This window comes from Clytia hemisphaerica, unplaced genomic scaffold (assembly GCF_902728285.1).
Source record: "Clytia hemisphaerica strain Z4C2 unplaced genomic scaffold, Clytia hemisphaerica genome assembly, whole genome shotgun sequence".
Taxonomy (NCBI): Eukaryota; Metazoa; Cnidaria; class Hydrozoa; order Leptothecata; family Clytiidae; genus Clytia; species Clytia hemisphaerica.
The window spans coordinates 1-23,509 of NW_027103599.1; the positions used below are offsets into that span (position 1 = coordinate 1).

General features: G+C 34.4%; 3 protein-coding genes across 5 annotated transcripts in view; 2 read left to right on the forward strand and 1 right to left on the reverse strand.

Moving 5' to 3' along the window:
• Window positions 1–108: 108 nt before the first annotated feature.
• Window positions 109–23,509, forward strand: part of LOC136802001 (uncharacterized) — a 253,117-nt gene continuing 229,716 nt past the window's right edge. The window contains exons 1-4 of one of the 3 annotated variants that reach the window (XM_067058702.1): window positions 109–479; window positions 2,223–2,498; window positions 3,577–3,696; window positions 4,076–5,728. In XM_067058702.1, the coding sequence (XP_066914803.1) occupies window positions 2,441–2,498; window positions 3,577–3,696; window positions 4,076–4,323 (426 nt within the window). In that variant the 5' untranslated portion in view covers window positions 109–479; window positions 2,223–2,440 and the 3' untranslated portion in view covers window positions 4,324–5,728. Of the gene's footprint in view, window positions 480–2,222; window positions 2,499–3,576; window positions 3,697–4,075; window positions 5,729–23,509 lie in introns of those variants that run through there. The other 2 variants (XR_010845940.1, XR_010845939.1) reach the window with 2 other exon arrangements.
• LOC136801982 (RNA-binding region-containing protein 3-like) overlaps window positions 6,381–23,509 on the forward strand; it is a 33,225-nt gene continuing 16,096 nt past the window's right edge. The window contains exons 1-2 of the mRNA XM_067058676.1: window positions 6,381–6,443; window positions 6,892–6,961. Coding sequence (XP_066914777.1) covers window positions 6,911–6,961 — 51 coding nt within the window. The 5' untranslated portion in view covers window positions 6,381–6,443; window positions 6,892–6,910. The remainder of the gene's footprint in view (window positions 6,444–6,891; window positions 6,962–23,509) is intronic.
• Window positions 8,923–22,571, reverse strand: LOC136802014 (four and a half LIM domains protein 2-like). The gene is made up of 4 exons (XM_067058715.1): window positions 22,262–22,571; window positions 15,128–15,236; window positions 11,040–11,270; window positions 8,923–9,843 (listed from the first exon to the last, which is right to left on the reverse strand). The coding sequence occupies exons 1-4, from the start codon at window positions 22,433–22,435 to the stop codon at window positions 9,602–9,604; spliced, it is 756 nt and encodes a 251-aa protein (XP_066914816.1). The 5' UTR covers window positions 22,436–22,571; the 3' UTR covers window positions 8,923–9,601.

The following is a 23,509-nucleotide window of genomic DNA, read 5'->3' on the forward strand; positions in this document are numbered from 1 at the left end:
AAGTTGTCTGTGTTCTGTAGTTGTTAACTTATCATCCTTTATTGAATTGTTTTTTCTTTTGCTTCACAAGATAGTACTCTCTCGCCTTTCTTCAGATGCTGAAGGAAATCTTTTTTATTTAAGCCCATAACTTTCTTTTTAGATATTTCATTTAATGCAGATTTTACCATCATTTTAAAATATCCGTTGAATTGATTTTGTCTATCGTTACCTAGCTAAACATGCAACATCTCTGGCGATAAAGATACGTGGAACAGTAAAGAGATATGTTTCATTTGGAAATGATTATCGTTTGGTGTGAGGGCAAATTGATTCTGTTTTCATCAATATCACCCAAATTCAACCAATACAATGCACCTACTTTGTGTAATGGATGTTTTTGTATCGATACCGATCCAAGACTAGGTGAATCTTTAAGCAGAGAAGATCAAATATTGGTTGCTTCGATGTGTTTAATTGGAGTGGCATTAGTTTCCAAGGTAATGCTTAAGTTTGTTTATCATCTTAGTTATCATCCACATTCCTTAATGTATTTGATAAAGGTTACATTTATTTCAAAAGGTAAATTTTGACCATTCAAGCGATTCTAAAGACATGAACTTCTTGTCGGCAACTGGCCAGCTTTGTTTTTGTTGGCAAATTGCCGGATGACATACAGGGATAAATGCCGGCAAAAGATGTAATCAATTTTCTTTGCTGTTAGCAAAGTGCCGGTGATTTTTCTTTTTGTCGGCATATTACTGAATAGTTTTCTTCATTGCCGGAAAATTGCCAGCTATTTTATATAGTTACCGGCAGATTCCAGCAAAAGTCTCCCTTTAAACCAAATCCTTTTCTAAAAATAGGATTTACACAAATGTTGCCAGCAAACTGTCTAACAGCTTATTGCAGGCTGTAATTAATGGATTGCCGGACTCAAAAAGAGTGTCACCGGCAAGATGCCTTTTAATGCCTTTTTCATCTACTTTTTAAATTGTCGCTGATTTTATTTTGGTTATTAGACATCCTTCTACTTTACCAAATAAAATCAAACATGAATATGGTAACAGCTTGGGTTTATTCATTTAAATTCGTGTATTTTAAAGCCAACTTTACACAGAAAGTTGTCTGTGTTCTGTGATCGTAGTTGTTCACTTATCATCCTTTATTGAATTGTCTTTCCTTTCTTCAGATGCTGAAGGAAATTTTTTTTATCTAAGCCCATAACTTTCTTTTTAGATGTTTCATTTAATTCAGATTTATGCAGCCTATTATATTATCCGTTGGATTGATTTTGTCAATCCGAAACTTCTGGCCGGCAACTAGCCAGCTTTGTTTTTGTTGGCAAATTGTAGGATGACATACGGGGATAAGTGCCGGCAAAAGTTTCAATCAAATTTTCTTCGTTGTCGGCAAAGTGCCGGCTATTTTTCTTTGTTGTCGACATATTACTGAATAGTTTTCTTCATTGCCTGCAAATTGCCAGCTATTTTATATAGTTGCCTGCAGATTCCAGCAAAAGTCTCCCTTTAAACCAAATGCTTTTTTAAAAATAGGATTTCCACAAATGTTGCCAGCAAACTGTCTAACAGCTTATTGCTGGCTGTAATTAATGGATTGCCGGACTCAAAAAGAGTGTCACCGGCAAGATGCCTTTTAATGCCTTTTTCATCTACTTTTTAAATTGTTGCTGATTTTATTTTGGTTATTAGACATCATTCTATTTTACCAAATAAAATCAAACATGAATTTGGTAACAGTTTGGGTTTATTTATTTAAATTCGTGTATTTTAAAGCGAACTTTACACAGAAAGTTGTCTGTGTTCTGTAGTTGTTAACTTATCATCCTTTATTGAATTGTCTTTCCTTTCTTCAGATGCTGAAGGAAATTTTTTTTATCTAAGCCCATAACTTTCTTTTTAGATGTTTTATTTAATGCAAATTTATTCGGCATTTTATATTATCCGTTGGATTGATTTTGTCAATCGGAAACTTCTTGCCGGCAACTAGCCAGCTTTCTTTTTGTCGGCAAATTGTAGGATGACATACGGGGATAAGTGCCGGCAAAAGATTCAATCAAATTTTCTTGGTTGTCGGCAAAGTGCCGGCTATTTTACTTTGTTGTCGGCATATTACCGAATAGTTTTTTTCATTGCCGGCAAATTGCCAACTATTTTATTTAATGCAAATTTTACCATCATTTTAAAATATCCGTTGAATTGATTTTGTCTATCGTTACCTAGCTAAACATGCAACATATCTGGCGATAAAGATACGTGGAACAGTAAAGAGATATGTTTCATTTGGAAATGATTATCGTTTGGTGTGAGGGCAAATTGATTCTGTTTTCATCAATATCACCCAAATTCAACCAATACAATGCACCTACTTTGTGTAATAGATGTTTTTGTATCGATACCGATCCAAGACTAGGTGAATCTTTAAGCAGAGAAGATCAAATATGGTATGCAAGTATGGTTGCTTGGATGTGTTTAATTGGAGTGGCATTAGTTTCCAAGGTAATGCTTAAGTTTGTTTATCATCTTAGTTATCATCCACATTCCTTAATGTATTTGATAAAGGTTACATTTATTTCAAAAGGTAAATTTTGACCATTCAAGCGATTTATGAGAATCTCGACAGTTTCTTTCAGCGATATCATATTGAACTGATTGACAGATTGATTGATTGGGAGATTGATTGATAGATTTATTTATGAATAGTTTAAATTTTTTCGATTGATTGACTATAGATTTCTAATTGTTTTGGCCTGATCTCAATTGAAAGAAGGAGAAAATAACGTAATCTCAGATGAGATGGAGTTTTTATAAGATACTTTAATAATTGGTCATCTGAAGTAATAAAAATGACGTGTCCTTTAGAAAAAGTAACAAAATTGTTTTATTACTTGTAACGACCAACCCAATCAAAATAAGAGCTTGTAAAAACTTCATCTCGTCCCAACAATCAGCCTTATTGACTGATATCATTGGTTGAATTTTGACAATCACGAATAAAATTGTACACTCATCAATTTGAATTTTATGATTTGTCTGTCAGTGAGGTCTATGAAAACGATCTTCAAGAGAACCCACCTCGTGAGAATCTTTTCATAATCTTTTTTACAAGCTATTCATAAAAAGAAAACTTTTCTAAGCTATTCCAAAGATGCAAAAAATATTTGATTTTCTTGCTTCTATTGAAGAACCCTGAAGAGCCTAATTAACTAATTACCCACATTTTTCTGATTCTCGCACACGTTTTTTTATAAGAACATCTAAATATTTTGGTAAAAAGCTTTTGGTTCCGATATTCTTAACTTCTTCATTTTTAAGCCTAAAAATGCTCTAAACGTGTTCTTCTTCCACCATTTTAGCATACTTTTGTCTATTTCGTAAGAAATCGGGCATTTTAGAGTTTGCAAACCTTAAATGTTCTTAACTAGTTTTTATTATATATGCAATCAAAGAGCTTGTTCTTCTATAGTTTTTTCTTATAAAAAAAGTGTACTCAAAATGAAAATGTCGCCTGGTTTAGCATACTATTTCGGGTTGTCTGTCCATCCTTTTCATGAAATTCCTTGTCTTTTCATTTCAGCGAGTTTCATGAGGAATTATCTGAACAACAAAGGATCGTATCAAGACTTCGTGCAATTCACACACAGCAAACGTCAAACACTTATGAAAACTCTCGGTGAAAACAAAAAGCATGCAGATGGTATGTATTATTCTCTTAACTTGTCCCCAGGCTCTTTTACCTTTATGGTCACTTGATAAGATGTCTGACCCTAGGGAGTCAGAACTTTAGCTGTAGCTTAGGAGACTCTGTCGATTTGCTTGAGACTCTGAGACTCTTTTTAGAAATTTTTGCCTTTAGGGTATTCTGATTGAATGAAATGAAAAGATGTTTTCTACTTTGGGTAGAAAAAATCTTCATTTTTCATTATCATTTTCAAAGATTTTGGAAGATATTTTCTCCAGCGAGGTGTTACCTTTCCATATATCTTTTCTACTTCAAGAGCAATGTATCAAAATGTGTTGACCATTAAGTTTTGGAACAGACTTTAATAAAACTATTCCTCCATTCATAATTCCAGCTGTCAACAACCTGGTCACCAAGGCAAATGCTCGTGCAAAGCACCTAATGTCTTTGATAGCTGGTCATGAAACTGAAATCCAAAAGCTACAAACATCTTTACAAGAAGAAAATAATTCATTGAAAGACTTACTATTAAAACGAACCAACCTTATGGAGACATGTAATGAAAACACGAGAAAGATTAAACAACTAGAGCTTCAGGCTGCTTCGTTTGAGGCTTATAAAACATTACCTGCTAATATGTGAGGTGGTTGTGCGTTTTGAATGTTAAATATATTTTACGTGGTCATTATTCGTCAAATCGTGATATGCAGATTATTGTTGTGAATTCTGTTTGTAGTGATCAAATTGGGAGACAGCATCAAGCAGATCCTTCGTTTGATGGAAAATTATTACAATCGATTGGTGTTGAAATGATAGTTTGTGTAGTGTACAATACAAGTTCATTGGTTGTACATTGGTACCCATGTCTCTTTTTTCCTTTCTTTGTCTTACTATTATTTATCTCAATATGAGCTTTTGATAGTTTTCTTTTCATGTAAAGTTTGACCAGAACAGAAGGTATTTCTTGAAGATTTATTTTCTAATCTTCAATAAGATATGATTCGTTCAGCTTGTATACAGTAATCCATTAATTTTGACTGAACTTTAAAAAAATTGTTTTGCCGTTAATCGACCGACCCCTAATTTATTGCAAATTTGAACAAGAATTTCTTTATCAAATCAGAACAACTATCATCGTGTCCGTCTCGTTCTATCTTGAGCTTAAGAACCGTGAATTCCCTTCGCCGGTTCGTTAATTCTCTCATATATCGTCAAAATCTAGGGCCGGGTGATGGCAAGCCATAATTTATTTGTGTCCAGCCTATAGTTATAAGATTTAGATGTTGGTGATCTACCTTACAGTAAACATACTCTCTCCTTGACCAATCGGGCGATTAACTTACTTTTCATTTTTAATAACGTCTAGTAGCATAATTTATCGTACAATTTATTTAAATTCAATATCGGAGTTTTTGATTTTTCTAAAAAAGTGATGCATTGTGGGATTGTTACGGGAGTATTACAATAGAATTCCCTCGAGGAATTCGTAAGAGGTTTCTATTGTAATACCACAATGCATCGCTTTTTTAGAAAAATCAAAAACTCTGGTAAGATCTATCGACTACATAGTGTTGCTTGTATTTCCAACATCATTTTTTGTAAGCTTGTAACATTTCATTATTTTGGATAGCTAGTTTTGTTTCTCTGTGCTCTTCAGTTTTCTTTACTTCATCACTGGCTCATTTTTCATTTATGCATCATTGTAATCACATAATTTTCTTCAGTCTTATAACAATCCTGAAGGTCAATAATTTACTACTTTAAGTCAGGAACTTTCATACTCAAGAACCTCGATTGAGTGACATTCCTCTAACCATGCTCCAACACAATCGTCCTGCGATTGCGGAACGTGTATTAAATATATCTTTGCGTATAATTCGAGCTTGAGAATTTAGAGCTTTTCGGGTGTTTATTATTGAGACATTTACATAGTATTTAGAGCGACATACATGAATGTATTATCATTTGACAACAAAAATCTTTTTTTTTTAAAGATGTGTAATTTTTAACAGAAAATATAGCAAGAGTTTATTATTTTCTAGTAGTATCCATTTTAGAAATTCCTACAAATCTATACAACATATTTATTTTATGGGAAGAATGATAAATGGGTGTGTGATGGAATATGTAATCCCCTAACGAAATTCTAAGTCTTTTGCTGGTCGAAAATGAAATGAACTAAAGGCCCGTGTTAGATTTGTGAGGTGACGGGTATGTCTGATCGAAAGTTCGAAAATGAACCATTTGAGAGACTGAATTTCGATATTTTTGGGACCCTTTGAGAGACTTTTTTTCCGATTTTGTAAATTTTCTCATTTTTTTGACGTTTTTACCACCCTTAGACAGACTATTTTTAAAATGTTCATATTTTTAGACCAAATTTCAAGAATTTATAACCCTTTGAGAAAGTCAATTTTGGAATTTTGGAATTTTGGAACACTTACAGAGACTTATTTCCTTTGGTTTTTGTACCCCTTTGAGGGACTTTGGAGGGCGTGAAAAAGGGACCGTTATGCCTTGCACATACCGAACCCATTTCGCCTTAGTAACCCCCCCCCTCCCCGGGTTTAAAGGCAATGTTCAAGCTAAGCGTTTTTTTTCAATAACTGAAAATTGGTGAAAATCAATGCGAGAAATCTTTATAATGACTTAGATTTTGTACGAACACTATCAATATTTCGGTTTTTCCTTTTTTTTATAGAAGTCTAATAAAAAAGGAATCCTTGGATGAATGTCTGCACCCCAATTTGTAGTCAATTCATGTAAGTTATTCTTAATCCGTTATGTTATACTGAACAGGCTTTTTGTTGTCAACTTGTTGTAAATTGCAGAATGAGATCAAAGGCCTAAGCCAGGGATCCACGGCTCGAGGCTCTGCTCCTTCCTATGTACCGCTTAGCCAAGAGGAATGGCTGTGGACTCAGTGAAAACAATCGTAAGAATGTCTAAAAGTCATAGATTACTGGGTCATGTACGTAAAATAACGACTCTATCATTTGCCCTGATGTAATCCAGCCTCCGTCTCTTTAGACTTGAGTTCAAAATAAGGGGTGCAGCTATAATTTTGTGATAAATTTGACGACTCAGATGCATAAGTTCAGTTGCAACTTGTTAGTAGACGGGACCAGAATTGTTGACCCAATTTGTTTTACTCTGTACTGAAGCTATTGGATAGTCATTCTTATTTAGACCAGATTCTTTTTTTTGTAGGTGTCTGGGGGTAGAATGAATGGAAATAAAGATTAAAGAACACTTGAGGAACACAACAAAATATCAAAAGGTATGTGTTTATTTTTCTGGATTTTCATAGTTTTAGACGTTTTATGCAATTAGAAGCTAGAGTCTACTGGAATTGAACATAAAGTTATCAACGTTGGCGTGATAACTCAGTTGGCGTGAATTTGACTTTGGACACTATTGGAATAAAATCTATGATTTTTTCCGAGAAAATCAAGTTCGGAGTCTTGAAGGGGTATCTTTTAGTAGCTTCTTACAGAGAAAAAATTAGAAATAAAAATCCACCACAGCATAATTTCTAACTATAAATGGAAAAATGCAAATTTAGTTTGAGCTTTCTATCCATCTAGAATTTGACGCATTTTAATTCAATTTTGAGTGCAATATTTGTACCAGTAATGGGCTTTTCCAGAAAAAAATTAAATATGGGGGGTGGAGGATGATTTACCCCCCGGACAACAGGTTTTACCCCCCGGACAAGCATCAGTTGACCCCCCGGACAACCCAAATTACCCCCGGATAGAGCAAATTTACTCCCCGGACAAGGCAAATTTTGATGATTTTTCGCCATCCCCCCCCCCCGGGAAAATATATCCTCCACCCCCATGTACGGACATTTTCTGGAAGAGCCCAATCTCATGGTTACGAAGGAAATTCGGGATGAATTTCCCGAGGTTAATTTTGAAATTTAAACATGGCGTTCTAAAGTTACAGGCCTAGCAAGCGTGCTTTAGAACGCCATGGACCGAGGGTAATTCATCCAGAATTTCACGAAAACAAGCATGGGATTCCTGGTTAATCTCATGGTTTGGATTGAAATTCTAACAATTCTAAAAGACGTCAATTTAACACTAGAAATCAATCTGAAACTTTAAAAAGAGGTCTCAAAAAGTCATAGAAACGCAAATCGAGTTTTAATTGGATAGTATTCCATTTATTTTAGTATTCGAAGTTAGTAAGAAATTCGAAAAAAATGATGAATTTCCAAACGATGGAAATTTCACTTCTGCGGGAAATTACAAAATCTAGGAGGGAAATTACAAAAGCTAGGAGGAAAATTACAAGTTCGCGGGAAATTGCAAATCGAGATTACCATTTTATCACACAAACTGGGTAAGACTAGCGCCAACTGGGTAAATTTATCAAACACCCTTGTGTCACAGACCCGGTGGACCCCCCACCCCGGTGGAAAAATAAGCCAAAAAATCGTCCCCGGTGGAAAAAATATCCTACAATTTCAACCCCACTGCGAAATTGCTCTATGATTTTATCCCCATTGAAAACTGAATGTAAAAAATTGCACTTCAAAACCATCCCCACTGGAATTTTCGAGCCGGAAACAATAGATTTTCTATCCCCATTGGCATTTTGATATAAATTTTCATCCCCACTGAAAGTTCTACCGGGGCACTGAGACAGGGGTGTTATCAAATAACTGTTTTGTACATCCTGGATACGACTCTAAGGGAAATATACCAAAAAAAGTATTTAAAGAATACGTGGCATTCTGGCACGTCTCAGCATCGTAACACAATAATTTCTAGTTTGAGTCGAGTGAAATAAAACGGTGCGTCCCAAAAAAGAGGACAGATTTTTATAGAGTAAAATCCTAAAAACTCGTCATCTTAACTTGGCTTAGAATAATTGAAATAATGTTAGAATTCTTTGTTCAATCAATATATATTCAATTCCCAACATAATTTAATACGTTTTTGAGATTAAAATATGAAATATATAAGTCATAGAATTTCACATAAATTATGAAGAGAATTTTACCGCTTTTTTTGAGACACACTGTAGTGAGATTTCCCATATAGACATAGACTAGCAGACTTGTAAAAGTGTGATTTGATTTCAGACTTTAATTTTGCAGCCTGTGTATTGATTCTGTCAGCAGAAGGGAGAGAGGGCGGATATAAAAGGGTTGGGGCGTTTGGAGCTAGAGAACTGTGTACAGGAAAACAAGGAAAAATTGCCAAGAAGGTGCTGAACAACAGTTGCCAGTCTGATGTAAACATAGGGCCTTTATTATGTATCAAGGAACTAGATTCAGACATATTTTTATTTTGAAGTCTTACTATTTACATTATTTCTTAAAACCTTTCATACATGTTTTTTTTTATAAGCAATTGTCTGCCCCTACATCAGGCTCGCATCATGCTTAGCATTCTATTGTTCACAAATGAAAGAGCCATCTTTTAGGTACCAAAAACTGAGCCAGCATATGCTTATAAACGTTATGCTTATAAAAGAAAAAACGAAAAAACATGTACTCGTATAAAAGAAATAAGTACAAAAAATTATGTCATAGAAAATCATACAAAAAGTTCTTAAACTCGTGAAAATGGTGAATTAAGTTCAACCGATTTAATATAAATCATGGAGGGTCTTCCTTTAATATGGTGCCTTAATTTGGTGGATTGGTCGACTAAGTTTACTTTCCTTAATCTCAAACAAACATTAAATCAACGTTCATATGACGTTACATAAGCGATGGAAAAACGCTATGGTCTAGCTGGGAAATGGTAAACAAGTTGACAACAATGCTGACCCTTAGATTCAACCCCCATTTTTAAGTTCTGCCAAATTGTCAGGTATGGATAAGGTCTGAGACACGGTTCGTTTTGAAGAGGTAAAAATAAGTTAGTAAAAAAAGCTATGATAAAGTTATACAGAACATAATCTATTTCATACAGTCTTTGCAGTAACGTTTATCATTATCCAAGTAAAACTTCTCTCCAGAGAGTGATTTTCGACACGAATAACAAGTGAAGCAATCTTTGTGATATTGTTTGCCATCATAAACAACAAATTTAACGTTTGTTTCTGTCAACGATTTGTAACAGATTGCACATTTTTTGGCATGGAATATGGAATAGCATTCCTGGTCATAGTTGTGTCCTTCATGTTTGTAAATGGCTTTACCTGAAAATATTCCGATTAATAAAAACCAAAAATCCCAGAATAATTTTAACTACTTTTCAAGCTATCTTAGTTTGGTAAGAATTTTCCTTTGTTAGATAGAAAGTGTAGATGCAAACCTAAAAGCCAAATTAATTCGAATACATTTGGCCAAAGTTACACGTTTCTTTTTTATTAAGAACACCTAAAATTTGGCTAAGCCTGGATGTGCTTATTTTTTTAGCAATTTTCAGCCTAAAATGTTCTTAAATGCGTTCTTAATTTTTCAGACTACTCTAAATCGACAATATCATGCAAAATAAAGAGAACTTAAAATTGGTAAAATTTGGACAATATTTGACTCTCAATTTTAGGAAATCCATTCCTAAGTTCGGTTAAAACTGCTTGGAAAGAGGGAAAAAATGTAGATTCTTGTCATTGTTTTCCAAACTGAGGCTGGGCATGTTCTTATGTTCTTAATTTTTCGACGAATTTCAGCCTAAATGTTCTTTATAAACTGACTTCTAATAAAAAAAGACCGTGTAGTCAAGATTCTATAGAATTGTTTCATTTTTTCACACAGATTTTTTGAGCTTGGTCGAAACTAATCAAATTTCCAAACCTTCTAAAATTTCTTTGGACTTATCTGTCAAAATGAAATTGGAAGCAAAGACAAATTCTTAAAACACCCCTGTCTCACAGCCCCCAGTGGAACTTTTTTCCTCAGTGGAGATAAAATTTCCTATCGAAACGCAAATGAGGATATAAATTCTATTGTTCCAAGGTTAAGAAATCTAGTGGGGATGGTTTTTGAGTGCAGTTTTTAAACATTGATTTTCGGATGGGAATGCAATCAAAGTCAATTTCCCAGTAGGCTGAAATTTCAGGGTATTTTCCTACCGGGTACAAAGTTTTTGGCAAATTTTCCCAGCGGGTCTGTGACACAGTGGTGTCTTAGAAATTGAAAACTTCATGGTAATTATAGACCCTAATACGGTGTTTTTACTTTCCCTCCCTAAGATAAAACAATTTTTAACATTTTAAAATCTCATAGTTATCTTTAGATTCAAGTTATTTTGAAAATTGTTAAAATACAAAGTTTTAGTTATTAGTTAAAAAAAGGTAAAAAGTTAAGAAAATTCTGCTCTCGAACAAAATTTAAAACTGATATTTTAGTATATTAATGGTGTAGGGTAGAAAATATAAAATCTTTCACTTGCACTCGGTGCAAGTTCTTCTGTCTCCTTCAGTGAAAAACTTCTCGCCTGAGAGTGATTTATGACACGAAGAACAAGTGAAGCAATCTTTATGATATTGTTCGCCACCATAAACAACAAATTTAACGTTTGTTTCTGTCAACGGTTTTTCACAGACTGCACATTTTTTGGCATGACATTCGGAATAGCATTCTTCGTCATAATTGTGTCCTTCATGTTGGAAGATAGATTTGCCTGAATATTAGTGAAATTAAAAAGAAGATATTTTGGGTTATTACTGTAATCTTCTAAAGCCTCTAAAGTCAGTTAATGAATAAAGCGTTGGTATGTAAATGTATGATAGTTTGTTTTGATGATAATGATGATGATGATGATGATTGATGTCACGATGGTCTGGTATCGTTGGTAGAATTGCTAACAAATGTAGTTCTTGTCCTTGATTATGAAGAGTCCAAGCTGGAACATGACGTTGTTTCAACGTTTCTCTAACATATATTTATCAATAGTCCCTAATAATGTTAGGTGAATCTGAGACACTTTTAAGACAATAGCGTAGTCGCGCGGTCAGGTGCGTGCCACTTAATTATTTAATTATCCCCCTAAACTCGATCTGATCCTTTTTTGACACATTTTTCTACTGTCTATATGTGCGAAAAAGGACTGGGACGGTTTTAGTGGGATAAAGCGGACAAAAAATGCACGCGCGGCAATTGGCGGCTACGGTCGAAAAGGTGTATTAGACACAACATGGTGATCAGTGATTTTATGAAAGCTGTAATGGTTGTCGGTTGAATGTTAGTTATTGTCTCGTGGGTATTTCTAAGACAGTGTAATGATGTCTTGTTATGGTTATGTTAAATGACTTTTATGACCCTAAATCAGAACAATGAATGTTTTCATCTGTATTATGTTTTTAGAATGAGTATCGGGCTATCCCAGAAAAATGTGTAACCCCTATGTTGAGGAGGTCTTTTTTGGGGAGGGACCCTCTTTGGTTTTTTTCACTTTTTTTTCGACTACCCTTGATTTTCGACCTCGTTTCACTGACAACCCTGGATTTTTCACCTCATTTTATTGACCACCCTGGGTTTTTACAATCGAAAAACCCAGCCCCCCTGGATTTTTATTTTCCAGACCACCCTGGATGGACGTCACACCTTCTAAACATAGGAGTACAGACTATTTCTGGAATAGCTGATCAAGCTTTAAAGGCCAGAATTAACCTGGCTTGTGTTAAAGTGTTAAAAAAACAAGACTGCGAAATTTAGGATTTTCCTGGGAATAACTTTGAAATAAAACTTAAATTTGATATAATATTGTCAATATGTACAATTAAATTTATATTCTCATATATATGATAAAATAATCAAAAACTCTTTTTGTCCCATCTCCCCCTCCCCAAGATATAAAACTATTTTCTTGTTTTAAGAAATTAGACCCCATTTCAAATGTTATATTGAATTTTGTGAGGTATTAAATATAAGGTTTCTATATAAAAATTATCTAATAATTTGTAGTGTTATAATATTTTGTGTAGCTTATAGAAATCACCAAAAGGAATAATACTTTCAAGCACCGGGATAAAAAAGACTTAGTTACGTATTATTTTTAATGAAGGCAAGACCAAACGATTTTACATAAAAACCTTGAAATGTGGCTAAAAATTTAGCTTTTTACGGACTTTATATAGACTTTCCCATGACATCCTTTGAAAGTACTTGAGAGTTTTTTTTCAAACAGATTTCTGATGCAAATTCTGCGTCATAGCCTCATAGCTAGCAATTATAGAAATCTTTTATGTGCATAATATTCTACAGCCTTTTAAGGGCAACATTATTATTAAAACATCATTTAATCATTTAGACCCTATTACGTGGTCAACCTTAATGGCATTTTTCGCATAGTTTATTTTCGCCGTCAAGATAGAACTGTTGTTTCGCAAGACTTTTATCACAACGTGAGCACGTAAAACAATCCGGGTGAAACGTCTTCCCGTCATACTGTACGTAAGAGACTTTAGGGTCGGTTAAAACTTCGTAACATTTTGCGCACCTCTTGGCGTGAAACGTTCCATAGCATTCTTGATCATAGTTGTGACCTTCATGTTTGTAAATCGCTTTGCCTGAAGGGAAAGGAGCGAATGCATGTATGTGTTGGTGCGTGCGTTTTTGTGCGTATAGTAGTGCGGAAAATTAGTATCTGCTGCAGGTTATTTTTGCATTATTTTTGGTGAACAAGTGTTAGTGCTTTAAAATTGAGTTAGTGCTTTTTGGTTATCTTTTCAAACAAGGAGCTAGTGTTATTAAAGACCTGTTTCAGGGTTTTACACGTTGAGTCCAGCTTTCCGAGGCCGAAAGGTCCGAAAAGGAATTTTGAAAAATGACTTTGACTTTATGTTCAACCGATTGGGTCGCCTCCTCCATTATATCCGTTAATATGATAACGCACCAGCGTAAAAAAATGATCAAGTGGTGCGCAGCGCACATCGAGTCGAGGCCAGTCTTACAAAAGACGCCTAGAATACTCTTTATTTTGCCTATCAGACTATTTTAGCTTTAATAATTGTTTTACGGAGCGATAAAGTTTCTGTGTTGAGGGAGGGCAGTACAGTTATTATGAAACAGTCTAGACGAATATTATCACAGTTGCATTGAGTGAAGCTGTTATAAAACTGCGCGTGGAATGTGACTATCTTAGAAAAGTGATTTCTATACTATAGGTTATAGTTCCGTGTGCAAAATCCACGTTTAAACACGGTTTTATTGAAATTTTATTTTCATTTATCTGTGATTATTTGCCTAATGATTAAGATAGCTGGGTAACTAAGCTAGGTTGCTAAGAGTAACGAAATTATGTTGGAACAAGTTTTAAAACCACATAGTGGAGAAGAGCGGAGTGCAAAAAGTGATTGAATGTAAGGGGGTGTAAAATGATGTAAGGTTCAAAAAGTGGTTTTGATAACTACGATCCTAAACATTTTTGAGTTATCTTAATAACACAATTTCATATTCTTAGCCCAAGGCTCAAAAAGTGGTTTTGATACCTATCTTAACATTTATGATTTACATATCTAAATACCACAATTTTAGAATATTAACCCTAATGTTTATAAAACTTAACGCGTTGTAAGTGAGATAATGAAAAGTGTTAGGAAAGGATTTATAAATTTCTTGGTGTTAGTAAATTTAATTCAACTTTTGATAAAATGCACACGGCACTCAAGCCCGGGGGGGTACTTAGGCAAAAATTAGTGCTGGGTATGTGCAGACGGTAAGGGTCGGTTCCCTCTCTCAAAGGGTGGTGTTTTTCTAAAATTTGGATAAAAATCGAGTGAAAATCGACAAAAATTTTGAGAAGATCTCTCTAAGGGACCCAAAAATGCCAATTTTTTCTCTCTTAGGGTCGATTTTCGATTTTTGGCTCGGACATACCCGTCACTTTGCAAACCTACGTAGTAGACCCCCGGGCCCCGGCCACTCGAGTTAGTTTTTTTCATTTCAAATTAATTTACAATTGAGGAAACCAAAACTCATAGTGTAATTGCTTAGAGATCTCAACTGCTTATTGCCTATCAGATAACCCTGATTAATGTAGAAAAGACAATGTGTAATGCTTCTTTGTCAACTTTTTACAAAAACAACGAGACTCAAATAAATACCAAAAAATCAGAACAATTTAAGAACAACCCATCAGTCTGTAATATTTTATTTTGTAGTTGACAAGTATGAAATAAGGAAAACTTGAAGGTATCACTACACGTTTTTCTATAAGAACAAACTTTAAAAACATTGATGGCCAAAATATTAAGAACAAGTTAAGAACATTTTAAAGCTTTACGGACACTAAACCACCCGATTTCTTAAGAAAAGGGAAAAGAAATATTTACAAAATGGAGAAAATAACAAGACGTTAAGAACATTTTAAGACCTGACTCAAAAAGTTATTAATATCAAAAGGTTTCAGAATTCTTTGAATGCTCTCATAAAAAACGTGTAGGTGTTAGTAAAATGAAGGAGATTAGGATAGTTTCATATAAAAACTGTTAAGTATCCTTGGACACACTCACTAAGGCAAAAAAACATGATATATACCTGATAACTTCTTTTGACATTGATGACAAACGAAGCATTCTGGATGATAAGGTTTCTTTTCGAATGTCACGGTAGTATCACGGATTGGGTCATCGCATTTGGTGCAGTTCTAACATAAAAACAAAACGTAAATAAAACTTTATTTACGCGAAATCCATTTTGTCATTTTTTCGGGAGGAAGAATAGAATTCTATTTCTCGTAATTTTGGATACTAAGTATTTGCAGAGCTAGCAAGTTAGTATAAAAAATACACTTATATAAAAATAAACTTAACATGACAGTTATGTGCAATCTGAGGCAGTCTAGAGATGATGTCATAATGCTAAAATCACATAAAATCTCTTTAAAAAAATTTCTTAATTCCTAATCCTCATTTAATCCACTTTGTTTTGAAATCATAATTATGAGGTATTTGTTTTTCTGATAAACTATTTACACCATTTGTTGTCCTTTTAAGGATTGTTTTCTCATTTACACAACACATTATAAAGTGTTTTCTTGTCGAAACGAAAGAGTTTTTTATTTCCGCTTTTGTTTGTATATCGTTACAAGCGATGTACTTTTTGTTGACTTATGCTGTATAAGAAATACCTTCAAAATAAACAAGCCAGATCTAGAACTCGTCTGAAAAGTAATTTTTAGATATAAAGTAAGTTTAGCAGGAAAGAAAAGGTTCAGGCTCGCTACGGAGTCCTTCAAAAAAATCAACCGCCACATCCGTGATATATACATTCCTATCTAAACCCGGAATTGACACAAAAAGGAATACTAAAAAAAATAGTCACTGGTGTCAGCTCATCGATACGAAAATTTAAAGGCGCATGGTTTCAAAAACATACTCTTCACAAACTTGATTTAAAATCTTCTGCGTCTCCAACAACATGTAAACAAAAACAAATGCACGTTTTCTTTTTATAAGAACAAACTATATAAGAACATAAGGCTTCGCTGGCAAAAATGTTAAGAACAAGTTAAGAACATTTTAAGGCTTTGTGAACTCAAAAACACCCTATTTCTTAGAAAAATGGTCAAAAGTCTTCCCAAAATGGTCAAAATAAGAACATGTTAAGAACATTTTTAGGCTTAAAACTCAAAAAGTTAAGAACATCCGAAAGCTTCAAAAAAATTTGGATAAAAAACGTGTAAATAAGAAACAGTACCCTAATGTAACTCCCAAATGACACTGCTCAACAAACAGTTTAATTAAGATTAATTGAAATATCCTTACTTCAGGCATCTTGTCTTGAGATTAGTTTGTCGAGAGAGAAATCAAGTTGGTTCCAAAATTATTTGTTATGTCTGTACACAGTTCAAATGATAACTGATTCTATCCTTGATAAAGTGAGCCCAATTTATAATCGGAATGTCATTGATGAAATTGCCCATCCCACAACAATGCAAAATATACTCTTAACGCGTAGGATTTCAAAGTAAATCCTCCAGGGACTATACAGTTAGCAATCACAAACTATAAAACTTTATCAACTATTGATTGATTGCTGAGCTTGGTTTCAATGCAAAATGTTTGCTTTATACTTCCATTTATGTATATTTGGATAAACACGGCAACAATCTTTTTTTTGTTTCGCTTCTTTCTCTCTTCATGAACTAGCCGTGTTTAAATGAAGCACTGATTCACTTCACTAAATCCAATCTATCTAAACGACTATGAATGTTTGTTAATTGTTGTACGTAAACGTGAAAAATTGCTCTCTATTAAGAAAGAAGCTTGTAAATTAATCTCTAATTGATAAGTGATAGAAATATTTTTTCTGTTTTTGATCAGTCTAGTTCACGTCATCGAGAAGGAGTCAAAACGGTCGCGGGCGGATCATGATATGATATTCATTACAATATTATTTTTAATCGACTTGAAATTAGATAGGAGTACAGTAGCAATGTAGGTTTCATCGAAGGTTACTCAGATTTTTTGATTTTTTTCAGTAATCCTTGTTTATTTGTAGATCTATCAAGGGAATGACATGGACCGGTAGATCTATAGACAACTATAGATCTAACAAGATGTACCTTTCAATGGTAATGATGAAAAATCATTAAAATAAAAGACTTGAAAAGATCTGGGTGTCAACTTTAACTTTTAGTCACACCCCTTATACATCCCCGTGTTACAGAACCCGGTGGGACCCCTGCCTACAAAAAATATCCTACAATTTCTGTCAAACTGGGAAATTGACTTCGTTTCATCACCATTTAAAATTCAATGCGGAAAAAAAATTACTCCAAAACTATACCGTACAATGGAATCTCTATCCCCGTTAGGATTTCGATAGAAATGTCATCCATGTTTGGGGATAGTATCACCGGGGCACTGAGTCAGAGGTGTCCTCGTGTTTCTAGTCTGAATCGCAGACCTCTACAAAATCCCAGGTAGTATATAAGGAGCACGAATCTGTTAATGGATGCCAACAGCCTACATGTTTCCCAATGCACTGGTAAGAGAAAAATCAACAACCTGCGGCCAAGAAAATTACTTTAATACTGTAAATACATTGGCTTTTTGAAGTCCTTGACCCTTTCTTAATAATACCCACTATCGAGGGACGAATGTTTGACAATCTTGGATATCAAGGACTTTGCATCTAACGAGACCGGGCTAAAGCAAATTTACAAAAGACGATACAAAGGAAAAGGTAACATTGGACGAATTTTATACCCCCGATGAATTTCATGAACTCCACCTATTCGTCTAGTAAGTGAGACCGGGGTGTGTGCTTCGAGAAAAATTAGTTTCACGAATTTTCAAGTTTTTGTTTTAATCCTATATTTACAAATTTGAAGATTTCTACTTTCCCGTTGTACCTTTGGAGTTTTTTTTAGTCATTTGAACATTGAAGATCAGTTTAGCTTGTATATCCGCTTTTTGAAGAAACCCTGAGAGTGAAAAGTATAAACTAAAGTCTATTCACGATAAGTGTGCACTCTTTTTTCATTTACCTATAACTTTTGAAGGAATTCTTCAATCTTTATAAATTTGGTATCATTGGAAAGATATTAGTGAGTGGAACAATTTGAAATTAAGAAAACTTTAAAAAGATTATAAAAATGAAGATGAAAATGAAGAAGAAAAAAATGAAGATCTTGTAGAAAAGTGCTATAACTATCATTTTCACTGAAGTGAATCCTTAATCATTGAACGTCATCACTGTGAAAAAAATTCTCAAAAATAATCATTCAGTCAAAAGATATCAAACAAAGTTATAAGCTGATTGACGTCTAAAAACGCTGTTTTTTGCTGTTTTTTGCTGTTTTTTGGGGTCAATCACTTATTAACTTTGTATCATAACTTTATATTGAATAAATATTTTAATGAAATTTCTTCACAGTGATGATTTCCTAAGATCAAAGAATCTTTCCAGTGAAAATGAAAGTTATAGCACTTTTCTACAAGATCTTCATTTTTTTCTTCTTCATTTTCATCTTCATTTTTATAATATTTTTAAAGTTTTCTTAATTTCAAATTGTTCCACTCACTAATATCTTTCCAATGATACCGAATTTATAAAGATTGAAGAATTCCTTCAAAAGTTATAGGTAAATGAAAAAAGAGTGCACACTTATCGTGAATAGACTTTAGGCCTTTAGAGAGGAAATGTTGGTTACACGCAATTAAGTTGCCAAGTAAGGAGTGCAGTGTGCAAAACCTGGTTATTAATTTGTTAATATTGTTAAGATTAGCAGCCAAACCTAGCAATAGCTCGTCATAAATCATAAAGTTTGAAAAACAGCATCAAAAATATACTTAACAGTTACAACATAGGAAGGAAGCTATTACAGACCCTTAATTTTACCATGACATTTTTGCACAAGTTTAAAATGGGACCAAGCCTAGTAACACAACACAATATTACTCCTTTTGCACACGGCTCACGCTTTCCAAATGTTGAGCTGTAAAAAGCATCAGCAATTACAATAACTTTTTTTCTACCATACTTCAAAAAAGTCGACAAAGCTTTAATGTCAACATTACTCAACTGTTGCACTTTAATTCTTGAAAATTTAACCTAGAGGTCTAAAGATAGAGCTAATCACATTTTAATCCAACCAAGGAACTAACTATCATACACTTTATCCAACACAGGTGTAATTTAAACCGATATCTGTTGACGGATGATGACATGTCACAGACCCGGTGGGATTCTTGTAGCCAGTGGGGATGAAAATAGCCGACCAAAATTCTACGGGGTTTGAAATTTCCTTTGTTTTCGAGAAAATTTTGCCGACACTTTTTACCTCATAACCTAATTTGGAATACAGCTAACTCTCGCTAATTCGAAATCGAGCAGGAAGTTTAATTTGTTCGAATTATAGAAAGTATTTTATACTATTTTCTCCTTAAGTCGACTAAGAAATAGTTCGGACTATGGATAAATTCGAACAATAAAAGTTTGAAATAGAGAGAGAGTTCTCTTTACCTTTTGTGTCCATTTGGTTTGCTGTATTAGCTCCTCTTTTATTCCAAGCCCACTAAATTCTACTAAGTCATTTTGGTCAAAATGTCACTATCGAGGGACAAAAAGAGTGCTGATGGTCACGTGATTGAACGATATCCTTCGACGTAGATACGTGGAAACAGCTTCTCTATAGGTACTATACGTAGGCACCATGTGAAACGCAAGCATGCTTGATAGGGAATATAATACCCTATAACATTTTATTATTCATGGGTTGATTTAGATTCTGAAACTGAACTGACATTAGACTCTTGCTCTCACCTTTCATCAGCTCCTCTAGCCAAATGATTCTAATATCCATTAGTAACACCCCTGGACCAAGCCTAGTAACATACCACAAATGTTGAGCTGTAAAGCATCAGCAATTACAAAAACTTATTTTCTACCATACCTTAAAAGCTTCAATGTCAACATTACTCAACTGTTGCACTTTAATCCTTGAAAATTTAACCTTGAGGTCTAAAAGATAAAGCTAATCACATTTTCATCCAACCAAGGAACTAACTATCATGTTGTACACTTTATCCAACATAGGTGTCATTTAAACCGATATCCGTTGCCGGATGCACGACTTCTACACACCCTTCTCACAGACCCGGTCAGATTTTTTCAGTCAGTAGTAGGTATAAAAATAGTGGACCAAAACTCGATGGGGATATTCCTTTGTTTTCGAAACCGAAAGTTCATCGAGGATGGAAAAAATAGCACAATAATTTGCAGTGATGATTGGCTTACTGTATCTGATTATTTTCAACTGAATCAAAAATTAGAGTATAATTTTCCACTGGGGACGATATTTTGGCCAATTTTGCCGGTGGGAAGGGATCCAAGTGGGTCTGTAAGAAGGGCGTGTTTCTACGTATGAACTATGGATTGCAAAAAAAGATTACTTTTGTCATCTTTAACCCGTGTAATCTACCACGAAGTTTCATTTCTTGTAACCGATCTTAACAGATCCAACCCCAGGTACCTTGACTTTAACTCCCGGGGGAGGGTACGGTATGTGTCACCCTTAAGGGTACCTTTTTTGTATTTCCAAAGTCCCGCTAAGGGTCGGAAAAATCAGCCCCCCCCCCCGGGCCTTAACCTTGACAGAGGCCTGTCGCAGACAAAATTCGGACCCTGTCAGATGCAAATCTTTAAAATTTTCCAGGAAGCAGTGGAAATAACAAAAAGGCACATCGCCGTGCCTGATTGTCTTGCCTGTCCCCTCCCCCCTCCCCCCTTGGAAGCGACCCACAAGTTTGCATAGCGTGACAAATGATATCATTATATCCCATCCGCTGTAAGACTAAGTCTGTAAGTCTGTACTGTACTGTAAGACTGTAAGTCTCCCCATTTTTGAGCAATTGAGATTTTTTTTTCAAATTCCTAGTGAATTTCATCTTATTTTGAGTCTCCAGCCTCCTCATTTTTACGGTTGTTCCGCCGAACCTGCGTATTTGTATTATTCGTATGGATTTTATCTAAACGTTTCTAGAGATCAGTTTTCAAATATTCCGTTAGTAAAAAATCAGTTGAGTTAAGTCTTTTAGTGTGGATTGCAGATATATAAGATAGAGTACAGTAATGGAGGGTTAGTGGTGACGTCAAAGAAATGTTACTTTTGAGTCAGACAAACAAGATGTTGATTTGAGTGTTTGTGGGTTTCAAGTGTCTAGCGTTGAGCTGATGAAGTACAAAGTGACTTTTTGCCGACACTTCTTATATCACTCGGGGTACCTAAGGCACTCCCCAATGGTCGCATGAGGTTCCATCTCTTAACGTAAATGTTTTTTTAGGTTTTTTTCGAAGCATTTCGATATAGAAAATAAGATGAGGCATGGTCAGATGGTCCCACTTGCCGAAAAATCGAAAAATTTCCAAAAAACCTAATTTTTCAGTCAATTTTCATGATTTTGATGACGTCACAGAAATAAGAATTTGAATAACTTCTATTAGGAGAAAGCTTTTAACTTCGAGCCAAAACAGTTTTTTTGCAAAATTAGCTGACGTCAGCAAAGATATTTAATTTTTTTTGGTGGATTGCTTTGTTTTATTGATTTACACCTTTGGTAAAAATTTGAATTCAAAATCTTTCTAGATAACTTAATAGAAGTTATTCAAATTCTTTAGAAAAATGGCGAATTTGTAAGCCATTGGATACTGACATTGTTTTCAGTAGTAGACCCTAAAACTCAATTTTGTTTGGCTCCTATAGGATCTAAAATCTGTATTCAATTCAAAACAAAATCCACTCAATATTGTCAAAAGGTTTCAAGTACCAGAGAAAGAGAGAGTGTAGTCATCGAGTTTCAAGCCCGAAGGGCTAGAGGCGATACTCCTGGATGGGAAATGATATATAGATATTTCTCATCCAGAACGCCCGCGTGTAGTTTTTACACAAACGCCGGATTGAAATTAAAATTTATCGCTAGATTTAAAAAAAATATAGTCCTCTAAAACAAAAGAACCGTTAGATACAATCCGTTGTCATGGTTACGGCGCGTTCTATGCGCGTTTTGGATGGGAAATAAGAGGCTTCAATTTCTCTTGCCTGAGAGGGGTTAAATTTTCGCCCCTTGAAACTCAATGAGTGTAGTAGCGGAATTAGCCAAGAAATCACCTGTAGCAACCTACAACATATTTTGATTTTATTGGTTTAAGGAATTTTAATATTACCTTTTTATGTCGTTGATGTGCTTGGTGATTACGGTTGTGGTGGTGATGAGGTGCATTGTCTAAACGATCATAATCTTCACCATGATGGCGTCTTTTCCCGTTTGGATTCCTCTGGTTTCCCCGATGATAATCCTGATCAGGTGATGAGGAACCTTGTCTACAACAATCAAACATGTTTTCGAGCTCAGGCTAGATTTTCAAAGAAATCTTTCGTAGGTCTTTATAGATATTCTAAACTTTTGGTTTTCACATCTAGTCATAACCAGCAATTTTGCAACACGAACAAAGTGACTGACATATTAATTCATTTTTATTACTTTTTGTGAGCGTTTTTAAAATTATTTTGGTACTTCATAGCGTAATGATAAAATTGTAATCTAAAAAAGGAGGAGGGTAAAAAAGGCCTAAGTATACCTTATAAGGGTAATGGATGCCCTCTCAACCATTGGAATTAAAATGAACAGTCACGGTTTGAAAAAGTTGAATAACGAAATCTTGTCAAATTTTCAAAAGAATTTTGATTTGATTTTGATTTTTAGATTATTAACAGCATGCCGCCTTCTTCAAGATATGAATAAATTAATAAATGAATGGAGAAATATATTCAAATTCTTAAATGGGCCCCCACACAGTCGGGAACCTCTCATAAATTTTCTTATTTTCATTCTGATAGAATCAGATTTACATTTATTTTGCAAAAAATTCAAAATTTCATACATTTAATTTTACGACATAATACTACTATAAATATCTCATGTTAAAAATTACCTGGATTTGAAAGAAATTCGTTTATTTGAAAATTTACTTTTTTTCTAAAAGTCATAATAGCCTCTCAGAGACCACATCCGGAAACTTTAATAAAAGTTTTGTCTCTGTAAACGCCAGTTTAATGGTCAACCTGAGTCATTGTCATTATTGATCATTGACTACGTTCATTCATTTGTCTCTTAATATAGATAAAAAATCCATTAAGAATTTCTGAATGTTAAAACGATGTTCATGCTAGAAGATCTATCGTTAGATGGTAAACTTTATAAGAGCGCTGTGTCACTGCAACGGTTCTCCGTGAAATAAACCTAAAGGTTTTACCCTAAGAATCAACGAATCGTGACTTATTCTGCAGATTTACGGTTTCTGAATTTTCTGCACGGACCAGACGGAAGACACTCAACATTCTTAAGATTACATAGTCTACAATGGACTTTCAAAGGACTTGAACCTGGGAATGAAACTCGCTTTTCAACTTGA

Excerpts from the sequence above, each read along its gene's own strand:
- LOC136802014 (XM_067058715.1), bottom strand. The coding sequence starts at position 22,435 with ATGTTTGATTGTTGTAGACAAGGTTCCTCATCACCTGATCAGGATTAT. Across the intron at positions 11,271-15,127 it reads ATGTCAAAAGAAGTTATCAG|GCAAATCTATCTTCCAACAT; the intron begins GTATATATCATG and ends ACTAATATTCAG. Across the intron at positions 9,844-11,039 it reads CAGAAGAACTTGCACCGAGT|GTAAAGCCATTTACAAACAT; the intron begins GCAAGTGAAAGA and ends GAATATTTTCAG.